We start from the raw sequence: 26,892 nt of genomic DNA on the forward strand, positions 1-26,892 counted from the left end.
CTTTAAAGGGGAACTTTTGTATTTTCAACCTTAAATCTGTTTTCCCATGTTCTTTGTCTAATTGACAGTAGAAGACAACAATTTTTTTAAACTGATCCAGTACTGAAGCTAGCAGCGAGGTGAAACAGGATGCAGTGTAACCACTCAGGGCATTTGTGCACTGTCAGTATAGGCCAAATACAAGTGCTTGTTTTTGCCACTGACGGGCTCAAATTGTTATTTTAAGTGTTTGACAACATTATGGAGAGGATTCCTCCAGAGATATAACTTTTTTTGTTAACCCTTTAAAACCTAAGAACAAATGGGTTGATTTCTTACAAAACATGGGAAGAAGGCAATGAGCAACTTAGGAGGATATGACCTAAAAAATAATTTTCTAAATCTATTAATTTTTTGCAATGTGCTGAACATTTCTCACCAAGTTCCTCATTGCCTTTTTTTCCCCCATGTTTAAAAAAAAAAGCAAGCCAATGTCCTCAGATTTAGAGGAACTCCATCTAAACAAACAGTAATAGTATCATCGTAAAACACACTTTAAGTCGACAAAAACAAAATAAATCTCACAAAAGCTATCTTAGTTCATCTTCCCACTGTTTTAACAATCACCACTTCTGATTTGGTTAAAATAAACCCTTAATTCACCTAGCTAGATGTGAATATATGCTGGCTCTATACACACTAAAATAAATGTTGATTTAAATGGAGTCTGGTGAGGTTGGCTGTGGCAATTCTGGGGCTGGTTTCAGTTACACAAAAAAGATTTTACTCTTTAAGAAAAAGGTCTGTCTCTTTAGAGATCATTTCCATAATCCTGTCAGTGACTTAAAATAACAATCTGGGCCTGTCAGTGGCAAAAACAAGAACTTTTAGAAAACATACATTGATGATGCACAAATGCCCTGAGTGGTTACATTGCAGCCTGTGTGACTTCTGCTGTCTGAGGCGCTGGCCCAACACTGGACCAATCTAAAAAAAAAATGTTGTTACCATTAGTCACTCAGACACACAGAAAATGGCAAGATAAGGTTCAGGTGAAAAAGTTACCCTTTAAAATCATAAAACTTTTTCCCACTGTGTATGATAATGTCACTTACTCTGTATCAGCTTGTTCCAGCACTTCATGGAAGCATTATCACATTTAAATTCACTTAAATATTCAAATCCAAAACCAGAATTCTGTCTTTGGCTGCAGCATCACATCAATTAAAAAAATATTCTAGATGCCTTGTGCGTCACTTATTCACTTTTTATTGTGATTCAGGCACATTAGGTAGCTTTGTAAACTTCTTATAGTATGCCAACGTACTTCTGTGTTGATTTGTAATGACAGACCCTAGAGTGGGCCCAGTGTAGAAAAAGGACTGCAACATGTCAGTTTTTGAGCAAGCAGGAGGCAAACAGCCTCACACAGTTAACTGAAACCAGCGCAGTGCGTGAATGCAGAGGCCTCTCTCCATCTGCAGGAACTGGCCAGTAGGAGCCAGAGAGCATTTGGCCTCTGGGGGCTGATTGCCAACTGACCCAGTCCTCCTCTACCCCGCCTCTCTGCCTTGTGCTGTCCGTGTCCACTGCAGTGCTTCAGGCTCCCTGGGGCCCGGGGCTCCAATCACAGGCTGCCCTAAAACGGCTCTCACCTCCCCTGCCTGTGTGCTCACTTTCTGGCTCCCTCCTTCTCTCCGCCTGCAAGCGTGCATGTCAATTGTAGAGGCTGGCTCTTGTATTCCAAAAAGGGGCCCAGCTCTCGCTCCACCCCTCTCACTCCTCAGGATTCAGGCTGCAGCGATGTTGAAACTCCTGGCCATGCTCATGGATCCATTTGTTTGCCACTGCAACATACAGAAAAATATCTTAAATACAGAAAACAAACTACATGAATGAAGGTTTTCTTGCCTTTGCGTCTTTTAAACATTCAGATAATTGTTTTTAAGATTAGTTTCTGCTTTTGTACATGGTTGCTAAAAACAACACAGCCACCTATTGCTTCTGCAGCTGCTCTGCAATGATTAATATCGTTCCCCAACACACATTTCAGGAGTTTGACTGTCTGAGACAACCGGCAGCAGATGTTCATCTTCCAAGATGAGCGATCAGCATTTGAACTGCACTTTCTAACATCTCTAAAATGCATAATGTAGCACAGATGTTGCCTTGCTCTCTGCATTAGCTCCTGTATGACAGGAGAGCTGAACTCTGGACCATGATAAAGATGCAAAAAGCATAATCTGTTTAAAGAGAGCAAGGACGCTGATAAATGACTGTGCCTTGTTCCTATCTTTCTTATTCACATCACTTTCTGGGTCCTGTAGACAGCATCATCATATCATACTGGATCTCTTGACTCTCACCCCATTTGTCCCCGATAAGCACGGGGCAGCCAGCGTGCAGCGTGTCAACATTTCCTTGACCATTTCTGTGGAGATTCCACCAGAAAATGGCAGCTTTCTGTGAATTAAAAAACAAAATAAATCACTTTAATATTAGAAAAGTTACAAGTTTATTTTCATTATCAATTAATCTAACGGTTATTTCCCTGGTTAGCCGATTGACATTTCAATCACTAAAATGTTAGAAATGGTGAAAAATTCCCATTATTCCCACAACTGTCCAAAATATACTCTGTGTACTATAATAAAACACACAGAAAAGTATAAATATTTGGTATTATTTGCTTGTAAATTCAGCTTAATGATTTGTCAGATATCATATTACACTATTTTTCTCTCAATTGACTAATTCAACTTTAAATATCTCAGGCAAGTCGAATTTAAAGCACAAGAGCTACACTATTTTATTTGCAAGTATTTTATTGCGCAGTTTGTTAAGTTCAGTTATTTTCTGTATAAACAGCCAGGAAGTGAGATCTCAATAATATGAAAGGTGAGAGGTTAAACCCCAGGATTGGCCTGGTAAACCTTCCTCTGCTACTCATTTATCAACCAAAAAAACAGCCTCAATCTCCACTGAGACGCAGCTTTATATATAGCAGCATTATGTCATGACTGTTGTTGCTAGGATCTGACCTCTTAGCATTTTGGCAGCTGCACTGGAGACTGTGAGGCGCAGAGTGAAGTGAAAAGGATCTAGCCTGAGGCAAAAATGACATGAGGACCAAAGAGCAGCTCATTTTAGACATTTGCAGTGTTTACCTCCACGACAGGAACGCTGAAGTTGGCGTAGATGAAGGCTGTAGACCCACCTGCCTCAACAGAGCTGAGCTGTGGAAAAGGACATTCTTTCAGAGCTGTGTCTTGTGTTTATGTGCTCATGTTATGAGAAGCCGTTAAGTCTGCTGCACTGTTTTAAAAGCCTCACAAAAGACCGTTCTCAAAAATCACAACTTGGTTGTACTCAAATGTTCACATTAATGAGAATAATAAGCCAAAACACAGTTAAAAATCACTTAAAAGATTAGCTACAAGATAAAAATGAATTAAAAAAATAAATGGAACAAAAAGATAAGGGCAATAATAGATGTACGCTGTATAATGGAAGCCAAAGACAAAATTTAGAGTTTGGATTAAGTCTGTTGTGTGACAGAACATCTATAAAAGCACTGAAGTCACATCTAGTCTGTGTTTCTCCGGCAGATCGTTCCAAAGTCTTGCAGCACTCGTGGCAAAGGCCTGACCTCTGTGTTTTTAATTTAGACTTTGGAGCAGCACGAACAGGAACTTGCCCAAGAACCTCTGGCTGGGGTCATACAGGGTCACAAGATGGTTTGGCTTCACTCACATAAATCATGAAGGTTGCCACTCTGTTCCCAGTTTTCAGCCTGAACACAGGACTTGAAGGCGACTAGAAAATGTTGATTCATTGTTATTAATGGAAGTACAGAAAACATGTAAAGTTTACAGCAATATAATCAAGTGTTGCAACTTACTGTAGCATGGTCAAAGTGAGGCTCATAATGGCCACCAATCCCATAATTCACTACTTGGAGATACTCGCCGTATGGATGCTTCGCATTCAGACCTGTTAGTATGGAGATCTTCTGGTCCAGCTTCTCAACAGTGGAGTGTGCTGAGCCCTTCAGCCATGCACTGAAATAAAACACATATGAATAACAACTTAGAGTGAAAAAGAACATCATTTGCAAGCTGTCAAAAGTCCAGGGTGTAGATATAGAGGGATATATTGGCAGAAATGGAATATAATATAATAAGTGGGTTTTCTTTTGTGTAAAATCACCTTGAAAATCAGAATAGTTGTGTTTTTGTTACCTTAGAATGTCCTGTTAAGTGAGCCAAACAGCATCAGAGAAACACTGATTTGTAACATGAAACTACTTTATTTAGTTTTGCTTTTAAACACCTAGGGCGATGCTCTCAAACATTCTCATAAACTCTCAGGGAGCTCCTGACTTAGCGTAAAAATTTCAAGCAAATAGTCCTAGTTTAGGAGAGATTTAGGAAAATACTCAGAGCAAGGAAGGGACAGAAATGTGACTCTGTGGCTAGGTATGACACATTCTTTTAACAGATGTGATTGGTTGTCGTAGACATGCCCTTTCATGAGCCTGCAAAGTGCAGACACCCAGTGGAAATGAACTGTATAACACTGAGGCTGTGGAAGTCCTTTTTGTGTGATCACAGGCGCACTGTAACATTTTTACAGTTGCAAATATTTTAGGATTGTGATCACTTTATTTGTGGAGCTACAGTGTTACTGCATTGGGTGGGAGATGTTACAGTATCTCTAATGAAATCAACCACAAACATCCCTGCACTTACTTAACTGTAGTACTCATTAACTCACTGTCATTCAGAGTTTGGAGAATATTTCTTCGACCTTTCTGTCTTTCCACCATTTTGTCCTCTGCTTCAGAAACTCTTACACACCTTAAAAGTCCTCCTGTCTGCTCCAAACAGATTTTTACTTTAGGAGCTTAAGGGGCTAATACCCTTTGTGAATTAGTTTTATCTTTCCCAGGACCTAGTCATTACTTAATGGGGATGTTCTTAGAAAATGTCACAATTCTAAGAATTTTCTGAGAATTTTGTCATCAGGACAAACTCTTTTGTACTACGAATCTTTGTGAATACTGCCCTCTCTGAGGAAGAGACATCTGTGGATGATTCGCCTCCCAGTAAAAACCTCCTGAACGATGAACACAGAAGAAAACCAGGAGAAATTTCAGCTGATTGCAATCTGCAGTCCTCAGCGCAAGATGCCACTATATCTAACACTGTTCCTTTAAGTGTTTTAAATTTTATTTTTAACTCCAACAAGTGTTATAAGAAAAAATTGTTGTCAGTAATTTGTACCTCTTGCTGATGCGATACTCTGCTGTTGCTTGTTTCTCTCCAGCTGCCACCACAGATCGTTTCAACTGGTCAGCAAAGACAGAAAAACACCATTTTATGAGCATGTTGTTGTTACTGCAGCCAAGCTCTGATATCCAGCTGCAGGACATAAGGAAATGTGAGTTATAACATGCTGACATGCTACACTGATCTGCTCAAAATAACAACTGAAAGTAGATTCAAGAAAATCAAAAAATGTACATCTTAAAGGCCACAAAGATGTACTTGGATGATTTTTCTAGTCTAGCATAACCGATTTTGGGGGAAATTTCTCCTTCTTCAACTACAGGTATGAGTTTCATTTTATCTTCACCTTGCCAAAGTGCACCTCAAAAAGTCTGGAAGGGAGTCTGGGAAAAGTCAAAAGTCCATATGTTTTGGACAGAGACTGTCCTTCTTAAAACTGAGCCTCTGTGATTTATATGGAGTGCTTTACTTCATATGTGCTTTACAGTTTGCAAAATGTTCTATGCAAAAAACTGTTAACACAATATATCTGATTCACTTTGAAATTCAAACTCATGATGACTTCCAGGCACCCTATGACCAGAAGAGACATTATGTCTCTGTAAAGCACAAAAGAGGCTAAATTGGGGAAAAAACGTATTATTTCTCATATCAATTCCTCATCAAGAAAGCAACACAATGACAGATTTGTTAACTCAGAACAACATGTGCTAAAGGCTCTGGGATCCAGCATGAACAAAGTGTAAACCATGATCATCATGGTTAACAAATGCAGCTCACTGCTCCAAACTAATACCATACCCTGAGCCTGTTTTCAATAAACCCACAGGCTGACATAATGATGAAATAAGTACTGGGGTTTCCATCTGAACAAACGCTGGAAAACTCACTGAACAATGCCAAAACCTCACAGACACTATAGGGCACCAATTGAGTTAGCCCACCAAATATTCCCAAAAGTAACAGAGTCAGCTCTGAGGACCAGACACTGCAGCTTTCCATTAAATGAACCGTAAATTGATAGCTGCTTTCATATAGATACTGAGGCTCTGTGATAGTGGGCTGAATATTTACCAGTGGAGCCGAGCAGGGTTATTTGGACAGTTTGAGGCGCTTCGCCAAGTTTTTATAGTAATGTATCCCTCATTCCTTTAAGCCTTGCTAAATGTTTGGAAGCACACCAACACTTCCTCCATAGGGTTTTTCCAGGATCTTTCCAGGAGAAAAAGGTTGGCTTGCACCCCAGCAGCCAGAGAGCCCCACAGCAGAGCACATTATGTATGTTTCCAAAAATATTCTTTAAAGGCACCTTTACTCATAATACCATAAAATCATTTCAGTCTCAAGGCTGCATAATGTTGCCACTTGACTTCAAGCTAATTATCCTTTTCAAAGCACTTGACAAAGTTTAATCAGCAAAATGCACTACTTTAAGTACTCATTATACAAAATGGCGCGTTTCAGAGCATTATACTGTTATATATGTTATTTTCTTGGATTATTAGTACAAACGCATGCTGTATTTGGGCGAGGTTGAGGCAAACTTTATTGTTTATTTCAAAACAATTTGGGGTTTATTAATAGGGATGCACAAGTACATCATTACATATATCTGTATTTGTATCAATTCAATCAACTAAACTATCTGTATCCATATCTGTACTGTGAATGGGCTGGATGTAACCAGTTGTAGAGGGAACCTAACCAGAGTTAGTTGTTTTAAGCCAGAAATTGATATCAGTTGATCAGAATTTGCTATATTTTTTATTTATTAAAGAACCAGCTTCAGAACAGCCTCAGGATTGAGCTTCAGATCATTTTTGGATTGTTGGAGGAACTGAACAAAGCTACCCAAACTATGATTTTTTTGCCATGACAAGTACGGTTATTGACACACTTTACTCAAATGACACTCATAACGCAACATTTAACATAGTAACAGTGATGAATATGTGGTGGATGAACACTATTATAACATGGCATGTGACACCTTGTGAGGACTGCTCTTGTCTCAGTCAGTAGAGATCAGCTGTAGTGTCAATGCACAGCTTGTACCATGGGACCCTAAAGTGGTTGCACTACAGTCCTGCTCATTTCAGAGTGATGGAAAGCTAACATATGGCCATGTGTTGGAGAACATCCCGAAACAACAATGATACCAGCAAAGCCAGCATCAACAGAGTCTAGTTTCCTGGTGGAAGCTGCAAATAAAAGTTAATATCTGTGGTAACTATAGGTAGTTTTATCTTAATTATTTAGAAAAGACCTGATTTTTCAATGTTGGACTGATTCACAAGGCGTTCACTTGACAAAATGTTAAACTCACTCTCAAACGTGGTTCGTCTATTTGTTGATTTCAACACATTTCAAGAGACTCCCTTAAACTTTTACTTTTGCCAAGAAAAAATACTTTGCAGCTTCACTTTTTGTGAGTCCCATGTGAGAAAACTCAACAAAACATGGGATACAAAACCAATCTGAGGAACTAAAGCACCGACTGTGAAAACATGGCTCTTTTTTTTATTATTCCTAAAAATCTGACGTGTTAGAGACATGGGTTTTTTATTTTTTAACCAAAAGTGATGAGCAAGATGCACTTACTCCTGGCTGGGCCACCCTCTTGATGTCCTCAACCTCTGTGTCGGTGATGAAGTCGTGGTAAAGGACCACATACGGCTGCAGACTCAGCACTTCACGTCTGACTGGCAGCAGGAGCAGCGCAGGATTCCCGTTGGTGAAGTAGTCGCAGAATAGTCTTGGGTTTTCAAAATGCATGTGCTGCTAAGAGAAACAGGCACCTGTTAATCCATTCATCCATTAAAAAGATCAAAACAAGAATTCATGTTTTTCTATTTTTTATCTGCAAACAATTACTCTTAGCATTGTTCTCTCCCCACAAAAGAAAATATGACTTCAGGATAATTAGGGTCTTTCACTGGCGAAGGAAGCCCCAAATACAAACTTGCATCTTAATAAACTTTTGTAGAAAGGCTGAAAAGGCTGAAAAGATTTTTGTCAAATATATGACTAAAAACTTGGGGCTGTTTAAACAGCTTTAAAAAAGAGACTTGATGTGGTTATTTTAGCCAAGCTAGCAGTCGTTTCACTACCTCAGTTCTGGCTGAAACATGTCAACAGCCAGTTTTTGACACACATGGTCCCCAGAGGATGAACCCTTCTGACTTTGGTGAATCCTTGAGGTTTCCTTTATTGCTACCAACTATTGGATGATTGCCATTAAGCTTGGTACAGACATTAATGATACCTTGCCTGTGTCTCACCCAAAAAAGTTGTGTTAAACACACTGCAAAGACTACAGCCAACAGCCAAGTAGAATGTACGCTCTGTGTATGTGTAAAAGGAAATATCTCTCTCTCATACCAGCAAGCAATGGTCATCTGTAACCGTCATTTAAAAAAAGGTAACCAGAACACAGACAGGACACTAGTTAGCACATAAACAACACAATCCAGTGTTGAAAGAACAAGCGTTTTTAATGTGTGACAATGAGTTACAACTAAAACCACCAGGAAACATTTCTGCTAAAGAGTTCAATGCCTAAAATACCATATGTACTAAGTTTGTTTCCATCTCTTTCCCTCTTGAGTTTTGTTGTTATTTTAGGGCCTTAACATAAATGCTGAAGATGATCATTTTCACTCCCGCCACCTAAAAAGGGGCAAAAATGGTCTGTTTTATTACTTTTAAGTTCAATAACATAGGTTGAGTAAGGTATATGAATTTGGTGTAAACAGCATTTCTAATCTTGAAACCTATTTTTGTTATACTCTGCTCGAATAGAGTTCAGTGGATAAATGTTAACTACATATCTGCTACATGTGAATCCATACAATAATAATCTGGGCTGCTAAAATTGCGAAGGGTCCCCAACAATGTCAAGTAAATGTAAACTGAATATAAGGCAAACAGAATACCATTAACTAAATTATGATAGATTTCTTTCGGGCAGTGATACTCAACTTACTGCATGTGGGCCAAATCTGGCCTGCTATGGAGTGCCAGGTGGCCCTTAGACCATTTTCTAATTTACAATGAAAATAAAATGATTCACACTGGGATTTTTTGTGCTTTTGTTGCATTAGAGTGCATAAAAAGCTTTAAAATAGAGCTTGTTTAGCCAATAGAAGCGGTTCCTAATTTCCTGAATTTCTGGCCACCAGACTCTTGACATTTTGCAAAACTGGCATCCACACAAAGCAAGTTGAGTATCCTGCTTTAGAGAGAAGTAGAATATAAATTTGTGGATTCTGAGAAAACATTCAGGGCTGGAGAAGCCTCCCCCTTCTCCGCCCCCCTTCTCTAAACCTCTTTCTACATGTAAGTTGCATCCTTCAACATTACACATCCAGCAGGACATAACTCACTGCTGACTTTACTGAGCATTTTCTCTAAAATCTCAAATGTACAACGGCAGATGAACATCATATGGAACATTTGATTGATTGTACATCCCTAAAGGAAGAGAGTGTAAAAGCAGAATTACTATGCATGTTTGGTTAGCATAATACAATTATAAATACTCTGGTTGTTGTATTAACCATCCCTGATCCCTTCAAGATATTTTCCTAGTTTGCAGTATGTGTTTAAAATGATTAATGGTGATGAATACCTGAGAGCCTTGTGTCTGGCAGAGCCTCTCGTAAGTGTCTCTGGTGGTTAAATGATTGGAGGTGGGTCTCCTCAGCCCAGCGCCCCTCACTGATATGGGTGGACTGGTAACCAGCAACTTCTCATATTTGTCAACATTCTGCAAAACTCTTCCATTCATTGGATCTGAGAAGAAACAAGGAAATAGAGTAATGGCTTGGTGTCTTAGTTGCAGTGTAGCTTTTTAGTTTAGGGACAAGTTTAGCACCACAGACAGGATTAAAGAATAGGGAGAAGTTAAATGAAAAGAATTACCATGATGCAGTAACTCCTGAGATAAACTGAGAGCGTAGGAGATGTTTCCTGTCTAAAACAACGAGAGGAATTTAGGGCAATCCATCATTTGTCTTCCACATGTGCATTTCCAAACTGTCCTTTCACCTACTTTAAAGTGAGAGAAGGCCAGGTGGTCCAGAGCATCCTCTAAAGTGCCTTGATTCTCTGGGCTCCACTCGCCCCCTGATCCTCTGAAGAGACGCACCGACTCCTCCAACCACTGCACCGAATGGTAATAGTCTTCCTGCTCGTAGGCCACCTGCAGAATATAACTCCTAGGTTACAGACAGTCTTTTTTAAGGCAGCTAAGTGTCTGCATGTTTGGATGTGTTCAGGCACTGGCTTTGAGGAACAAATGTCATCATGGCACGGGTCCATGTGCGTGCATGGCTGCCAGATAGGTTTTAGGGTCACATCTAGGTAGCTGATCTTGTCAGGCTAGCTTTGGGTCGACGGCAGAAGCCAGAATCAGTTTCCTCAGCCAGCTCTATCTCATCATTCAGCTGACATAATGCTTTCACCCTGGCATGCTGGATCTAGGCTTTTAGGCCAAACTATTTTGGCTACTTCAACTTAATTTGAATCGAATTACAAAAAATGAGATTTTCCCCTGATGGCATCTTGAAGGAATGCATAAGTGTGATGTGAAATACAGTAGCAACACAGACAATATGAGACTTAAAAACTCTGTTGAATTAATTTAACCTTAAGGCCCTTTTTACATGTTACTGTGATTTTTTCTGATGCTTTGTGTACATGCTGTGTTTTGTTTGTATATCTCTGTACTTATTTCTTATTTCTCTCTTGCAAAACATAACGTGATTTTAATGACAAACTGATTTACTTAAGGTTATAATGTCAGCAACATTACTTGACCTAAATACTAACTTCAGGATGTGATGTAACAGTAACTTGTATTATTTTTTAGAGTACAGCAATAGTTTGATTAAATCCAATATTATTTTTTCATTTGATTTATGGTTTAATCTATAAAATGTCTAGAAAATTGTGGAAAACTGCTCATTACAGTTCACCAGAACCCCAGATTGGATGTTTTTTTCTGTCCACAGAAGATTATCACTGGTGGAAATTGTCTTTTCACAAAACTGGGCCTCCTATGCAGGAGAAAACAGGAAAAAAGTACTGGGGCATTCCATTTTCCTTAAAAGGTAGAAAATCTACAACTACCAGACCGCACTGCGCTGCACCAGACCAATAAACACTCCTGCTGACAGGTCATGTAATGCAAGCTGCTAATCTGAAAACAATTTTGCAGCCAGGTGGCAACAGTCTCATTAAATTTAAGTAAGTTAAAATTGTTTCTAAAAATATTTAAAGAGAGAAACGGGGAACGCAGTAACAGAATCTGCGTTTCTATTTGATCAGCATTGCTTAGTTTTAATGTTTGATCTCAGTTTTCATTTACACAATACAGAAAACATTGTGGTGCCCACTTCCTGTTCACAGATTATCATAATACGGCCAAACAGTGCACTGAAATATGTTTCGGAAGGCATTTTAGGTGAGAAATAGGCAGTACAGTTACCTAATCTTGGTTTATATTTGATTGCAATGCCTAGTTTTAGTTCGCTTCGTTAGATCTGAATTTGGTCCAAGTTTTAGAGAGAGAAACATAGAGAGGCGGGTCTCTCTCTTCATCCACTTTATACTCTTTGTGTCTGTGTTGGCAGGCATATCCAATTTGAGCTGGTAGATGAGCAGGGAGATCTGGACACTGGTATAGTGGAGGTAAGTTTAGCACAGTTCATTTACACATACTGCCCACACTTATGATACAAAGCTGGTTGCAGCTCTAGTCTCTGAACCTTTTAAAAATATATACACTTCTTTCTTAACCTGGTTCACTGTCATCATGCCAATCTATGAGATTACACCTGTCTGATCTCTCAAGCAAGTACACTGTGGACAGAGTCTGTTGATCAGAAACACCTCTAGTGTTGTTTTAACGGTAAGAAAATCATGAACACTAGCTACAGTCTATCTTTTTAGCTGCCATCATACAACATAGCTTTTGTATCTGATTTGAGTAAGTAGGTGCTGACTACAGGCCTGACAGCACCCACACAGACACAGGGTGACATGTGGCTCCCCCCAATCACAGATTATACCCACAACCCCTCCGACACACAAACAAAAATTCCAGTGTACTCTTTGACCCCCCCAAACACACAAACTCACCTCTTAACTGAACTAATCACACACCGACACTTGTCTACCTTATCACACGCCCAGCTCACAACTTTGCACACCATAATTTGTGAGCTGTTAGTCTTTAAAGAACCAATAAATTCTTAAAATAGTTAATATTCTGCAGATCTCAGAAAAGCCTGAATGAAGTATCAGTTGTTATTCTATTTTAAAATGGCTCCAAATTACACAGAAAAGCTACAAACTAATGTTACAGTAACAAACCTCTCTGAGTTGTGGTTGAACAGCCTTATAAAAGCATGTGCAGGCAGCACTTTTACTGAAAACACCCTAAAACTAACTGTTTATAGCGTGTGTCAGATAATCTCAGCGTCACTACAAGCAAAGGCAAGCTCGGCTCTTTGCTCCTTCTGCTGCGTGAGATAATGTCTTTTCCATACAAAAGGATGACTCTCCCACACAGCACCCTGCCCTAACACATCGCCACTGTACATAAACAGTGGCAGTCATAGAGGGGAAACCGTTTTTTTCTTTCATACTTGTATAATAGTATATTTATCTTCACATAAAACAAATTCCCAGGCACGCAATGGGAAAAAAAAATCCACTTTTCCAGGCCACGTGTCTGGATTTCCCACCACATTGACTGACAGGTTGGAGCAGAGGTATTTAGCAGACCTTTTGGAGGAGGATGTTCATCAGGGACATTTTCACATTGTCCAAATATCTGTCAGTCTCATTACTTAACACAAGCACTTTTACACTGAAAGGTGACCGAAAAGGATGGGAGACTTGTTTCAACATAACCTCATAATGTTCACTTGCTGCATTTTAGGAAATGTAGAGGTTACTAATGAGCAACACAGACCTGCACTTGAAGGTAAAGTTAAGATTTTTTGACAAGGGGTTGTTTGGGGGTAATTATCTCTAGAAAATATCTATTACAAACAGTAAATGTCTGTCAGTGTGTCCCCAGTGGGGAGAAGCAGGCTGACACTTAAGGCAACTTACTGCTGTGGAGGGGTTGGCAACAAAACATTTAAATATCAAGTGTACCCTATATTTCAAATACTTTCACTGCTTTACCTTGATGTCAGAAAGTTCATGTTTAAGACATGTCTTGTTGAATTGCTAATTGCCTTCTTTAAAAGGGTTAAATACATTCTTCTAATAATGCATCCGTTCTTCTGGGGAAGGACTTTGAATGAAAGACTTTTACTTGTAACTGAGTATTTTTAGATTGTGGTACTCATCATTTTTCTTAAGTATTTCCACCAAAGGCAAAGAGTAAAAACAACAAGAGGGAGAAATAAAGAGAATTAAGGGATTGTGTACCTTTCCAACCATGAAGCAGTCATCACCAGACAGTGGGACAGACACTGCAGGCAGGTAGATATCAACAGGCTCGCCATCAGTGACTCTCTGGAAACGACCCCTTACGAGGCTCGTGACCTGGAGAGCGTACACATCCTGCAGCCTCATCAGCCCCTTGGCGGCCCCCTGAAGGTCCTCCAGTTTGGGCAGATCAGCCTCTTCTTCCTTGTAACTGGACCTGAGGGCTGGACAGCAGAGGGCCAAAAGGTGAACTGGGGGGGGGGTTGGGTGGTGACAACAGAGAACCGTGGGGGGTGTTTAGTTATCACCACCAGATGTGTCTGTGAAGAAGGCACTGAGCAAACCTTGTATATTCTCCAGGGCCTCGTTGCTGTAGACTACATTCAGCCACTCTGACTGTAGCCGCTTGATCAGGGTGAATGCCACCAGAGGGTTCGCCATCGCAGTCGCAGGGCCTTTGTAAAACTCAGTGTGAAGGTTGGACACTCTGGCATAAAAGCTGTGGGAAAGAATGTGGACATTGGTTACAGAAAGTAGGAAAAGTGCTCAGACAGTTTCACATGTAGAGGTCCCGGGAACAAGGGTGTAGGTTTAGTTTCATCATTGTGGTGGGACACATATGAAACGGTGAAACAGTCCTGCATTGTGGTAAATTTCTATGCACCAATTTGTGTATATTATGCATCAATTTATGGTGTTTTGGACTTAGACAAAAAAAAGGAGGGGGGGGGGTAGAAATTTTCTAAATAATGAGGGAACCTTTCCCCTGCGTCCCCACTGAAGTCTACACCAATGTCACATTAGAGAACAATAAGGTGCTTTTGTGTAAGATAAAAAAAAAAATCTCAGAAAAAAATAGTCCCCCCAGCACAGACAGGCTTTTTTTAAAGTCAAATATAATGGTTTAAAGTAATATAAACAGACTGAATCAAGCTGGTAATAGATGCAGACAATAAAGTGGATATAAACAATGATGCATCACATTATAAAATGACCAGCAGATACAGAGAAAACAGCTGTGACACCAAATGCAAAGATACAGATAATCATATGGGGTTTGGACCTTTGTTGGGGGCTCGTGTGTGTGGAATTTGCATGTTCTCCCCGTGCCAGCGTGGGTTTTCTCTGGGTTCTGTCGGTCCTGTGATAGTCTGGAGACCTGTCCAGGGTGTACCACTCCTCTCGCACAATTATAGACCTTTATTCTATTTTTTAAAATTTTTTTTATGAACAATATTTTTATTTTGTGTTATTTTATTATGATTATTTTTTTTATTATGTTTTTATGTTTAACTGGTAGAAAATAGCACATGGATAAACATATTCATCAACAGTAAAACAAAACCAAAAATGATCAGAACAGCCAATAATAAATTAACAAAAACAGAGAAAAAAGGATAGATAATACCCAAAATATATGTCAAATAACGTAAAATAATTATACACAGTTACAATGTACTGCAGAGCTTAGCTGTCTACCACTGTTTAAATGCCAACACTGAACCATAGGGGCCGCATGCCCACATCGCCAGCTCACGAGTCACTCTACTCCAAATGGAATCAATATAAGATCAATATAATTCCCTCATTTAGTGTGCAGGTCTAGACGATTTACCATCCAGTATGCGAACTCCTCCTAGACTGCCACTACACTTAAATGGGTAAACTATAGACTGGACAGAGGAAGATCCACTGATTTCCATTCTCTAACAAGGAGCAGTTACAGCTGATGGATGAATTAATAAAATGAAATAAATACCATACAAATCATATGTCAGTGTGATGACAATCAGTCAGTACAGTTGAAGCTGCAGTGTGTAGGACGTAGTGGCATCTCGCGTCATTATTTTATTAGCGGCCCCTCTGCAACAAAAAACACTTGATTTTTTAACATGAAACTGCTTTATTGCAATTTCTATTTTAATAGAAATTAATTAGGTTTAAATAAAATTATATTAGATAAAATGCCATTGAATCTCCCTAAATCTTACATATTCCTTCAAAACTGTTGTTTATAAAGAGAGTTTTTAAAGTGCCATGCCATAGAATAATATGGAATTTTAGACTTGACATATTAGGGACAGAAAGCTAACATTATTTCTCTCATCATCATAGATATTGTTAAAACAGATGAATACAGCTGAAGCATGACATTACTCATTTTCCAACCTTACACCACAAAATAGCCCCTGCAATTAACCAATTTCATGGTCAAAAGAGCTCCTCCGCTACATGAGAGGCACACTGTTGAATCATGACCATAAATGAGTGGAAAGTGACTCGTTAGGTCTTGCTTCCCATCAGTCATCATGTTTTCACCATGAAAGCTTCTGAGTGGAAGAGAGCAGCTAATAAAATCTCATCCTCATAAAACACAGCCCAAAATAGAATTTAAACTGTGTTATTCACATGAGTTTGGATGATGACATCACTTTTCTTGTGCTGTGCTCAGGCACCTTTACAAGTATTTAAACTTTTGAACTAATTGAGCTAATTGGTTTGATTTTCTTTCGGAAACAACATGGGGAAAAACTTGGCACGTACTGTCCTGTCAATTGCAAGAAAAAAGTAGATTTAGTCAATTATTTTTTAAAATAAAAGCTAGGGAAAAATGTCCGGAAAACTATATTTCTAATTATAATAGATATATAATTTTTTTTATATCATTTTTTTTCTAGGTCAATTTCTTTTTTTTTTTTACTGTCTCAATGGTTTGTTATTTTTTGTTCTTGTCAATTTTCTGGTCTTTTTTTAATAATTTCTTGCAAATTTTGGGGCCATTTGTGCTCAAGTTGCTCATTGTTTTCTTTCCATTTAAAAAAAAATTAAGCCCTTCAAAAGGTTAAAATCGAAATTAGTCATGAAGTGATGTCATCAAGTGGCCTGTTTTGGTTTAGTGTAACCCTAAATTATGCATGATTTGATCCAAATAAGGTTCATTACAGCTGTGAAAAGGAAAAGCTGTGAAAGGTCTGAAAATGTGACTAGTTAAATCTCCACGTGTGCTCTCATCATCATGCCCCAAAAACTTGCTCCATTATGATTCACTGTCTGTCTGTGGAGGGGCTGCAGGATTTGTCCCAGTCTTGTATCTCTGCTATCAGGAGAAACTTATCTTAAACTGAAACTGTGAATTGAAGCGAAATTGTCCTTTAAACTCCCAGTTCACATGTGCAGTTCTCTTTCTATGGGTTTTGCACACTGAAAACTTGTGAAACAATCAGCAGTTTTCGTGGTGCATCATGCATGCATGCAGGTAACTCACCGCTTGATGTCCTCGAGTCTCTGTAACTCGTGGTCAATGTAAGTTTTCAAGTAATCGATCAGCTTCCGTTCAACACTGATCGCCTGCTTCACGTTCAGCAGCGATGTATACATTTCACCTACAGACACGGGAACCACAGCTACAGTCAGGAGACCCCAAATAAAGTGAACACATGTTGGATACTTCATCTCCGGCGCAGACAATGTTCCTTCTCCTCTGCAGCTGCAGCTTCAGTGACTGAGCTCCTCTCTCTGTCCGTCTGATGGAGCGTCAGGATCTACACACGGGCATCTCCCTCATCTGCTCTGAGATCAGCTTTCTCCGTCTGTTTAGGGGACTGACCTACAGCCTGGATTCAGTCCGGATCACAGCACTATACCGACAGGTTTATTTGCAGTCTTAATACCAGGGATACATTAAACTGAATTGAGTTTTGGATCCAGCGCCAGTTATAAAAGCTGTTTTTGATTAGCTGCACTTTCAGCCTGAGCTTTGAATCACTCGCGTAAATGATAAAAATGTATGTAAACCGTGATGTAATTTATGCATCACTGTCATTTAACTTTTTTAAAAAATTGCTTTTGGAGAGAGAGTGATTAGGGACAATTACAAGTAAGCTGAATAAATCAAGTATTGAGTTTGGAGTCAGTGCGACACCTGCAGGTGAATGTCCTGCACAACAACCAGTCTGCCACCAACGGGCTGCACAGTCAAAAATAATTTTGAGTGACGCCATTGCTATGGTGAATTAAATACATAAATAATATGGGCGGTTCTACCGAATTAGCTCAAACTGCTGTCCCACAATAAACAACAGCTGTCACAACCGGCCCAGTGTGACTCCTGTGTGTCTGCCTGCTTGAGTGTGTAATGATGATGATGATGATGATGATGATGATGATAATGATGATTATTATTATTGTAATAATTATTATTACTAAAACAAAAAACAATGAAGTATTCAGATCCTGGATATTTATTAGGATTATTACAATCTATTCCAACCCAAGGCATTATATGAAATATTAAGCTAAAAATATACAAAATCATCAAAGTGGGGCAGAGAGACTGAGAGAATAAAAACAGACATGGATGACCCAGTGAAGCTAAGGAAAGAAAAATAATAAAGAAGGACAGTTACAATGTATCATAGATTTATCTGACAGGGAGCAGAGAACTGTTAGGAAATCATGGAGGGGGGAGACCTCAATGCTAAGTCCTTTCCAGCAGCCAAGGTTCAATTCCGCCCTGCAGCCCTTTGCTGTGTTTCATTCCTGTACTCTCACCCCTTTTCCTGTCAGTTTCCAGCTATCCTGGAGTAAAGGCAAAAAGCCCTAAAAGATAAAATTTTAAAAAAGAAAGTCATGGAGGAAAAGACAGCAAAACACAGGGTGCAGGTGAAAAGACAAAAAGTTGGTATTTAATCCTCAGTTTCTTTTCAAACCTGGATATAATATAACCAATATATACCAATATAACCAACTTTGGAATTAAGAGGGATTTGCAGTAGGCCTATCAAATTCACTAAAATTTGAATATTTCAGTTCTCTTACAACACATGGTAGGCCTAGTCCATGATGGAGCATGCCCAGAACTGGAGAGACTGGTCCTGAACACTTTCCAGCATCCAGTCACATTCATTCCCGGGCTGTACCCACGCCTAATGGTCCATTTGCTCCCTTCTTTTAATGGATAATCCTACATATTCTGAATTTCATGGGCTAGTCCTGTGCCTTAAAGTATCTTTGTTAACTAATTTGATGTTTCTGTGAACAACATGTGTAACACTTTCTAGTGTCTTAAAGATTTGGAATCTTTGTTACAGACCTTTCAAGGCCTGACAACAATGGCTTAATATGAAAGTGATTGTTGACCTTTTCTTTTTTTATTTTAACTTAAACTATGTAGGTTATTAGTTTCAAGATACTTGTTTGTCCTTAGACAAAATTGAGAAATAATGTTTAGAGAATACAATCTTGCAGACAAAATACAGAGCTCACTACCTGAACAGTGCAGTTACTACTGACTCACTGGGTGTTTTGTCAAAAACAAAGTATGCTCGATTATCTTCTTAAGTGTGTTATAATAATGTCTTTTTTCATTTTATAACTCTGAAATCAATGTATTAAGTGTTGTGCATTTTTACAAGGATGTTTGCATTTAGATTTTGGTGAAAAAAACTTTTTATTGTAGAAATGTGTTAAACTGGAATCATTTCCAAATGAGCTCATATTTATGTAGCTATTTTCTATTGTCTGTATTGATAATATGTATTGTTATTTTTGTCTTCAGATTTCTGCATTTATACCATCATGTTGTCTTGTTTAATGACTTAAAATCTCCAGTATCACTGTTATATAATTTCTCAAAATGCAAACAAGTAAATACATTTTGAAAATAATTTAGTTAAATTTGTCATTTTAATTAATTTACTTGTCAAAAGCATCTAGATTGTGTTGAAATGTAGAGGAGGGATGGTTTTGGGAAGAAAACCTACAATTTTCAAACTGTTTTTAACTCTGATGTCAAACCAGTTTAGAACAGCCCATATTTTCATAATGTGATGTGCTGTAAAGTAACAAAATAAACCAGCAGTCTATAAGAGGAATTAACAGGTGACCACTTTATTATTTTCCATGAAAACAAACTTGTCATTTCTCACTCATCACTTTGAAATGAATTTAGAACAAAAATGCATAAAAACATGAATAAATTATGTGCTATATATGTAGATATCTCTTCACTTTTGTAAATATGAAATCAGTACAAAACATAATTTATATGTACTTTAATGACACATTTTGCATTATGATGGTCCAGTTTGCACTTTTGGAGTCCCCAAGGTTGCTATCTGTATTGTTATTGTCACCACCATACTAGAAGTAGCCTATCCTTCTTTTTTTTTTTGCACCCAGAATCTGCACAGAAATATCAACTAACTAATCTGCTAGAAGGGCTTGAAAAACAACAACAATAGTGTCTTTTTGTGATGAAAGATTTTTAAATATGTGAAATAGTAATAATCAAATTGGATTAAAGAAAGCCAAAAGCATTAGTTTTCCAGCAAGTTGTCCTGCCGCTGGCCTCTAACACCAGGTTTGACTTTGTCTGAGCTGCAGAGGAATGTTTTCCTGATGCAGCCCCTGAGAGTCTGATCTCTGAAGCCGTGAGAGGGCTGAGAAAGCGTGGAATAAGGATGAAACTGAAATAATTAAAAAAGGCAATGTCCGCTGGATTCCAGTCAGCATGCAGCACTATGAGAGTTTCAGTGATGGGGTAACTGAAGGCCAACACACACAGCAGCAGCTGAAAGCCATGCAGCAGCACAGTGTGCATGGCTTTGTTCACAGACACTTTATATCTTGTCTCATCCTCCTGGTTTCCAGCAGGATTCTCACGTATGTAAAAAGGATGACAACAGCCACTACTGCAAAGAAGAGAATATTTTCAGCAGCTCGGAATATGTCCTGGATTGGAGATGAGTTGATAATGCTAGAGCTGCAATACACAGGGGTAGAGAAGATATCCACAGCAGGATCAATTTCCCCAATAGAGTAGTGAATCACAGGGAAAATAGAGCTGATGAGCCACAGAGACAGAATAATGATCCAGATACGGTCTGAGCGCCAGGCAGCCGGACGCTGCAGGGGATAGAAGATGGCAACATAACGCTCCAGTGACATAGTGGCCAAAATTAAAGGTGTGTTCTGGAAAGTGGCACTGGAAACAAACAACAAAGGAATACACAGGATAAAAGCAAATTTCACTTGGCCCATGGCAAAGAGGAAGAGCAGCACAGAGAACAAGAGCTGGATGGTATCATTAATGAGCATGGAGGCAAACAGGTTGTAACGTGAGGTTTCCAGAAACTGCCTGTGAGATGCAAAGATGTGCAGCATGACCATAATGCAGCAGAGGAAGATGCAGAAGAAGGGGACAACCACACACACCTTGATGATCACAGACAGGTTTTTGTTGGAGGTTACATTGCCTGGAAATCCAGTCAGATTCTGCATTGTGCAGTGATGCACTGAAGAAAACCTGCAAAGGACAAGAAAAAGATTTTTAAAAAATCCTTATGCATTGAAATACATCCTCAAAATACTTAATAACTGAGACAAAAACAATACACATCAACTTGTCCAGGTTCTTTTAGCCACTCTTTAAAACACATTATTTTCAGTGTGAATAAATACAAATTCAATATTCAGAATAAAAGAGTAATACTCACTTAAGACTGCCTTCATCAGTCAGAAGAGTTAACAAAGGCTTTAGATATCTGTCATGAAGATCATCGCTGGGATGTCTTATCTGAAATGTTCGGTGCAGTTCAGATCTGTTTTACTTGACCTGATTTGTCCAGAGATACATTATTTACATATTGTCATACAGCATGATGTGTTTCATTACCTGGGGAGATGGGATGCTGTTGTGGAAAAAAGGTAATGAACTAGAGAAAGGATATGTGTAACACACTTGTTAAGCAGACAACCCATTTCACAGTGTAAGGCATGTAAATAACTTGTTTTGATAAAATTGTTTATTACACATATGAAAATAAACTGATAAACCAGAAAAACCTCCTTTATAATTCTCATTGTTTTGGCTAACATCCAATCATCCCATAGTCTTGTAAAATCACATATCTTGGCACCCGGGCCACAAGGTGATTTGCAGTTTCAGAGTTTACACAAAAACATCTGATGTGGTTAAAACATAAAAATTGTTTTCATTGATTGAACGTGACAAAAGTACATAAACCAGTTCTAAATTAGTTCCAAATCATAGTTGCCATTCTCCCTAATTACACTTTTACTCAAGTTTGAATATTGCAGGACTTACCCGGTATCCATGGATCAGATATGTATGAATTTTGGTTCATTACTTTTTGTAGAGAAACAAATACACAGTGCATGAGAATAGCCTGAATTGGGACCAACTAGCAGCAACACAATCTTTAAGTTGACTACAGCAAAATACAGTATTTGTCTACTGCTCCTTCATAAATGGGCCTTCTCAGGGCCCTTGGCTTGATCTTGTTGAAGTTTGATGCATATTGTCGTGTTATTTTTCTCACTGGAAAGGGCTGTATGGCTGAAGAAGAAAAGACATGACACAACCAAAAACATATGATGCACAAGATAACCGTATATTAAAGGATATATATTTATTATATAATATTGTGTAGTCATTTACAGAAATAAAATGAGACAGAAATACAAAAAGGAGCATGTTTAAATAAAATGTTAACTTAAAACTGACAAAGGAAAGGTCGAATTTTATAGTCGTGGGTAAAATGTAAACATTTTGATAGGAACCCAAAAACAAGTAAATAAGCAGTTAGTCTAGAGCACAACTAGTTTTGAAAAACTTTAGGAAAATAGTTCTGTCTTATTTGAATTAAGTGCATTTATTCTTTTATTGATCATTACTACAGTGATCTTTCATATACAAGGGTTTTAAATATGCTTTAAAACTAGTTTATGATTAAACAAGAGCACATTCAGTTTGAGCCTTAATTTATGCAAATAAATGATGGAAATGCATTAAACTATGATGCAATTCATGCACCACTTTCATTTGACTTGTTTTCTTTGCTTTAAAGTGGGTGATGTCAAACATTTGCTTGCTGAAAAAAAAAATGCATTATTGATTTGAAGGTAGTGAGTTAGTGCGACACCTGCAGGTGAATTCCCTGTACAACAACCAAACTGTCATTTTAAAGCTGCAGTTTATGTGTCTGCATTCAAACAACTGTTTTGCATCTGAGAACAGCACACAGATTTGTGAATGCAAATATCAGTGTACAAACCTGCAAGAATCTTCAAGATTTTTATGATCTTAGGCTTTTAAATATCTGCAGTCCAATAACAGTGGATTAAAGTAGGCCAGAAGCATTAGCTGGTATGCAACCCAGTCACACAGTCATCATAAATCCTGCGTGATCAGCACTGCATGCTAATTGGGAGAATGAGAGTTGGAGTCCTAGCAGCAGTTGCCAGAGTTTTTGTAAGACACCTTAAATTCTTTCATATAATTACGTAATTGTCATTGACGCTGCTGGCACAGGAATATGGTCACTGCCTGGTTTATGATTAACAGCAGTCGAGCCATGAAACTGTTGATCTTGTCTCAAAAAATGGTGCCAATGTATCTGAAGATCTAAAAGGTCATGATTGCGTTTTCCAGGGCAGCAGAGGTTACCAGTGATTTAAGCAATGCGTAATACATTTATATTTAATTCATATCAGTTCTTCTCTTATTCAAAACTGTTACTGTAAATATTTAGATTAGAACAACGGACATTGCTGGTAACTGCATTCATGTATGAAGACAGAGAATATTTTAACAGGGTTTCTGCAGGGTTGAGCCAGTTGAATTTAAGACTTTTTAATACCACATTGAGCCAACCCATCAACTATCTGTGCCTGGGCTTCCCTTATCGACAAAGTGAAAGATGCTGTGTGCACAACTACTGGGTTATAAACCCAATATCTCCAATGTAACTTTATTTACTATCAAAGTTTTTATTGATATTTTAAGTGTTCATAAAGGTTTTTTTCTTTCTTTTTCTAAAAGTTTTAAATCTTTTTGTTACTATGTCTGTTTTTTTCCTTAACAATTTCTTTATCTTCTTTTTCAGTACATTTTCTAAGGCCTTTTATAATGCGATATATGACTGGGGTACCGCTGGGGGGGGTGGGGGGACTGTTGTGTGTTATTGTGTTTGTTGTTTTTTACATGTTAAAATTTTTTTAAAATAAAGTTGAGACTAAAAAAATCACAAACATTTAGTACAAATTAATACCTCAAATATTCCCAGGATCCTCAAGCATTCATGACAAGAATTTCCAAGTAATCAATAAGATAAACCAGACTTTTACCCAGATACTGCGTGGATTTACCAATTAAAAATGATTCATCAAATTTAAGTTAATTTCTGCCAAAAATAAACATTTGCCTATTATGAAACAAAGAGCATAGTTTTGCAGGTTTGGCAGTGTTTGCTGCAGGTCTGATGCTGCTGGCTGAAACTTCACACAAAAGAATTTAATCATCTTCCTGTGTGTGCAACACACTGTCAAAATAATCCCATTTGTTTAACAGAATGACAGCTAACATCACTAACTGCAGCAGGCAAGAAAACATTTTAATAAATTGCTGTTTGTTAATTGAAGTCAAGACTTTTAAATACCTTTTAAAAGAAGAGACTGTAATCAGTGCTCTTTTAGACCTGCAGAAACCACTCCAATATCACAAATACATTTTTTGACATTTGTGCATTAGGTTTAAGAGCTCTGTCAAAACTAAATCAGCCACTTCAAGAAGCAGACAAGTTGTCCTGCCGCTGGCCTCTAACACCAGGTTTGACTTTGTCTGAGCTGCAGAGGAATGTTTTCCTGATGCAGCCCCTGAGAGTCTGATCTCTGAAGCCATAGATGAGTGGGCTGAGAAAGCGTGGAATAAGGATGAAACTGAAATAATTAAAAAAGGCAATGTCCGCTGGATTCCAGTCAGCATGCAGCACTATGAGAGTTTCAGTGATGGGGTGAGTAAAGGCCAACATACACAGCAGCAGCTGAAAGCCATGCAGCAGCACAGTGTGCATGGCTTTGTTCACAGACACTTTATCTTGTCTCATCCTCCTGGTTTTCCAGCAGGATTCTTACATATGTAAAAAGGATGACAACAGCCACTACTGCAAAGAAGAGAATATTTACAATGACCAGAAACATTTCTTGAATTGGAGATGAGTTGACAAGGGTGGATTTGCAAAGCACAGAGGTAGAGAGGATATCCATAGCTGGATCAATTTCCCCAATAGAGTAGTGAATCACAGGGAAAATAGAGCTGATGAGCCACAGAGACAGAATAATGATCCAGATACGGTCTGAGCGCCAGGCAGCCGGACGCTGCAGGGGATAGAAGATGGCAACATAACGCTCCAGTGACATAGTGGCCAAAATTAAAGGTGTGTTCTGGAAAGTAGCTGTGGAAATAAACAGTAGAGGAACACAGTAGACAAAAGCAAATTTCACTCGGCCCATGGCAAAGAAGAAGAGCAGCACAGAGAACAAGAGCTGGATGGTATCATTAATGAGCATGGAGGCAAACAGGATGTAACGTGAGGTGTCCAGAAACTGCCTGTGAGATGCAAAGATGTGCAGCATGACCATAATGCAGCAGAGGAAGATGCAGAAGAAGGGGACAACCACACACACCTTGATGATCACAGACAGGCTTTTGTTGGAAGTTGCATATTCTGGAAACTCAGTCAGATTCTGCATTTTGCAACTGTACACTGGAGCAAACCTGTAAAAGACAAAATAAGTTGAAAAGTCAAGATGCTTGATAGCTGATGAAAAAATAACAAAACATTTAAAATTTAGCTTTTCCTCATCCACTCTTTAAAACAGACAATTTACACTGTAACTGAATACAAATCCAACATTAAGACTGAAAGAGCATTACTCACCCAAGAGTCAGATGAGTTAACCAAGCTTTCGCTCTTCTTAAGGTAAATGAAGAACATCTCACAGATGCTCTCCCCCTTATCTGAAGTCTTCGGCACAATTCAGATCTGTTTGACTCGTCCTGAATCCTCCAGAGATGTATCATTTACATGATATTGTCATACAGCATGATGTTTCTCATACATTGATATTTCAGTGGGGAAATGGGATCCTGCTTCTGTACTTGTGCATAGAAACAGACTAGATACAATGTATGCAATGTATGTTTTACAAATCTGTTGAGCAGACAACAACTTCACAGTGTAAGACAGAAAAAAATAACAAGTTTTGTGTGGCCAATACAAAAAAACAGGCTACAAAGTATATATTGTTTTTTATTGATTTACAGGGCTCATGCACATTTTTATCAATAAATTTCCATGACTGAAGAAAATTTTCAAGACTATTCTCTGAAACAACCATTGACACTCCTTATGGGTTCTTTTCTATTGCTATATTAAAAAAATAGTGAATTCAGAACAGAATTTGAACTGAATATTTATATATAACGTGGGACTGTTCATTATTTTTTAAGGACTCGGGAGAGATTTATGTTTTAATTTGGCTTTAGTCAAAGAGCATACAAGTTTAAATGGCTATATTATGTTTCATGTTTCTTTTACTGCCATTTTTTAAAGATTTTTTTTTAAATCACTAAAAATTATTAAAGAAAATTTAAAATGGCAATTTCTTTTTAAAGAAAGCATGTAAGGCATGTTTTCTTTAAAAAAAAATGGAAAAAAGAAAAAATGAGCCATTTAATATTTTCTTTAAAAGTTTTGGGAGATTTTTAAAAAACAATCTTGAAAAAAACTCTGGAGGTTTGGAAGGCATACTTTCTTTTTAAAAATCAATAAAATTTACATAATTTTTTTATTATTTTCTAAAAAACAGAAGTTATCTTTTTCAAATTCCTGACAGTCCTTGAGCACATAATGTGTTATTGTACAGGTGAAACATACCTGTACAATAACAATATATGTGTTATGTATGTATATCTGTATGTATGTATAATAATACCTGCATTAACCCATGCAGTTTAATGCAATTTTGTTCACATACACATGCACATAACACGATTTTTCAAAAACTTTCAGGGTATATTTAGTTTTCCAAAACTTTTCCAGACATCACTATTTTCAAATTATGTGACTTTCCCAGTTTTTGTCATGGCTGTACAAACCCTTGATTTAACAAGCCAAAAGCATAAGTTTATTCCAATATGATCACCTACAACAGAAAACCCTTCTGTCTTTCAATCTAGGACTGACCTCAGACCAAACAGTAAAACTAGGCAGTTCTGGTCAAAAATAAACAAAAATCCTTGCACTGTAATGCCTATTTCTATCTGTAGTATAAGAGTTTGTAATCAGGAAGTGGGCAGCATGCTGATAGA

The 26,892-nt window shown here is 38.1% G+C and overlaps 2 protein-coding genes and 1 pseudogene across 3 annotated transcripts; all 3 read right to left on the reverse strand.

Annotated features, from left to right (window-relative positions):
• Positions 1-1,237: 1,237 nt before the first annotated feature.
• p4ha3 (prolyl 4-hydroxylase, alpha polypeptide III) lies at positions 1,238-17,211 on the reverse strand. Of its 2 annotated transcripts, none has more exons than XM_042487126.1 (13): positions 16,984-17,211; positions 14,063-14,217; positions 13,719-13,942; positions 10,324-10,473; positions 10,194-10,245; positions 9,901-10,064; positions 7,872-8,048; positions 5,265-5,329; positions 3,881-4,040; positions 3,733-3,795; positions 3,147-3,215; positions 2,346-2,442; positions 1,238-1,826 (listed from the first exon to the last, which is right to left on the reverse strand). In XM_042487126.1, exons 1-13 carry the CDS (start codon positions 17,169-17,171, stop codon positions 1,756-1,758), a joined length of 1,635 nt encoding a protein of 544 aa, XP_042343060.1. In that variant the 5' UTR covers positions 17,172-17,211; the 3' UTR covers positions 1,238-1,755. The 2 variants fall into 2 exon arrangements, with proteins under 2 accessions (XP_042343060.1, XP_042343059.1); XM_042487125.1 differs by having other exon boundaries at positions 7,872-8,051.
• A 2,824-nt stretch (positions 17,212-20,035) lies between these two features.
• Positions 20,036-20,999, reverse strand: LOC121943459 (olfactory receptor 13C8-like). Its single transcript, XM_042486979.1, is given in 3 exon segments — positions 20,036-20,151; positions 20,154-20,340; positions 20,343-20,999. Coding segments are annotated over 3 exon segments (960 nt in total).
• Positions 21,000-24,304: 3,305 nt separating this feature from the next.
• LOC121943460 lies at positions 24,305-25,271 on the reverse strand (annotated as a pseudogene).
• Between the last annotated feature and the right edge of the window lie 1,621 nt (positions 25,272-26,892).

The sequence above is a fragment of the Plectropomus leopardus genome, chromosome 5 (assembly GCF_008729295.1).
Source record: "Plectropomus leopardus isolate mb chromosome 5, YSFRI_Pleo_2.0, whole genome shotgun sequence".
Lineage (NCBI taxonomy): Eukaryota > Metazoa > Chordata > Actinopteri > Perciformes > Serranidae > Plectropomus > Plectropomus leopardus.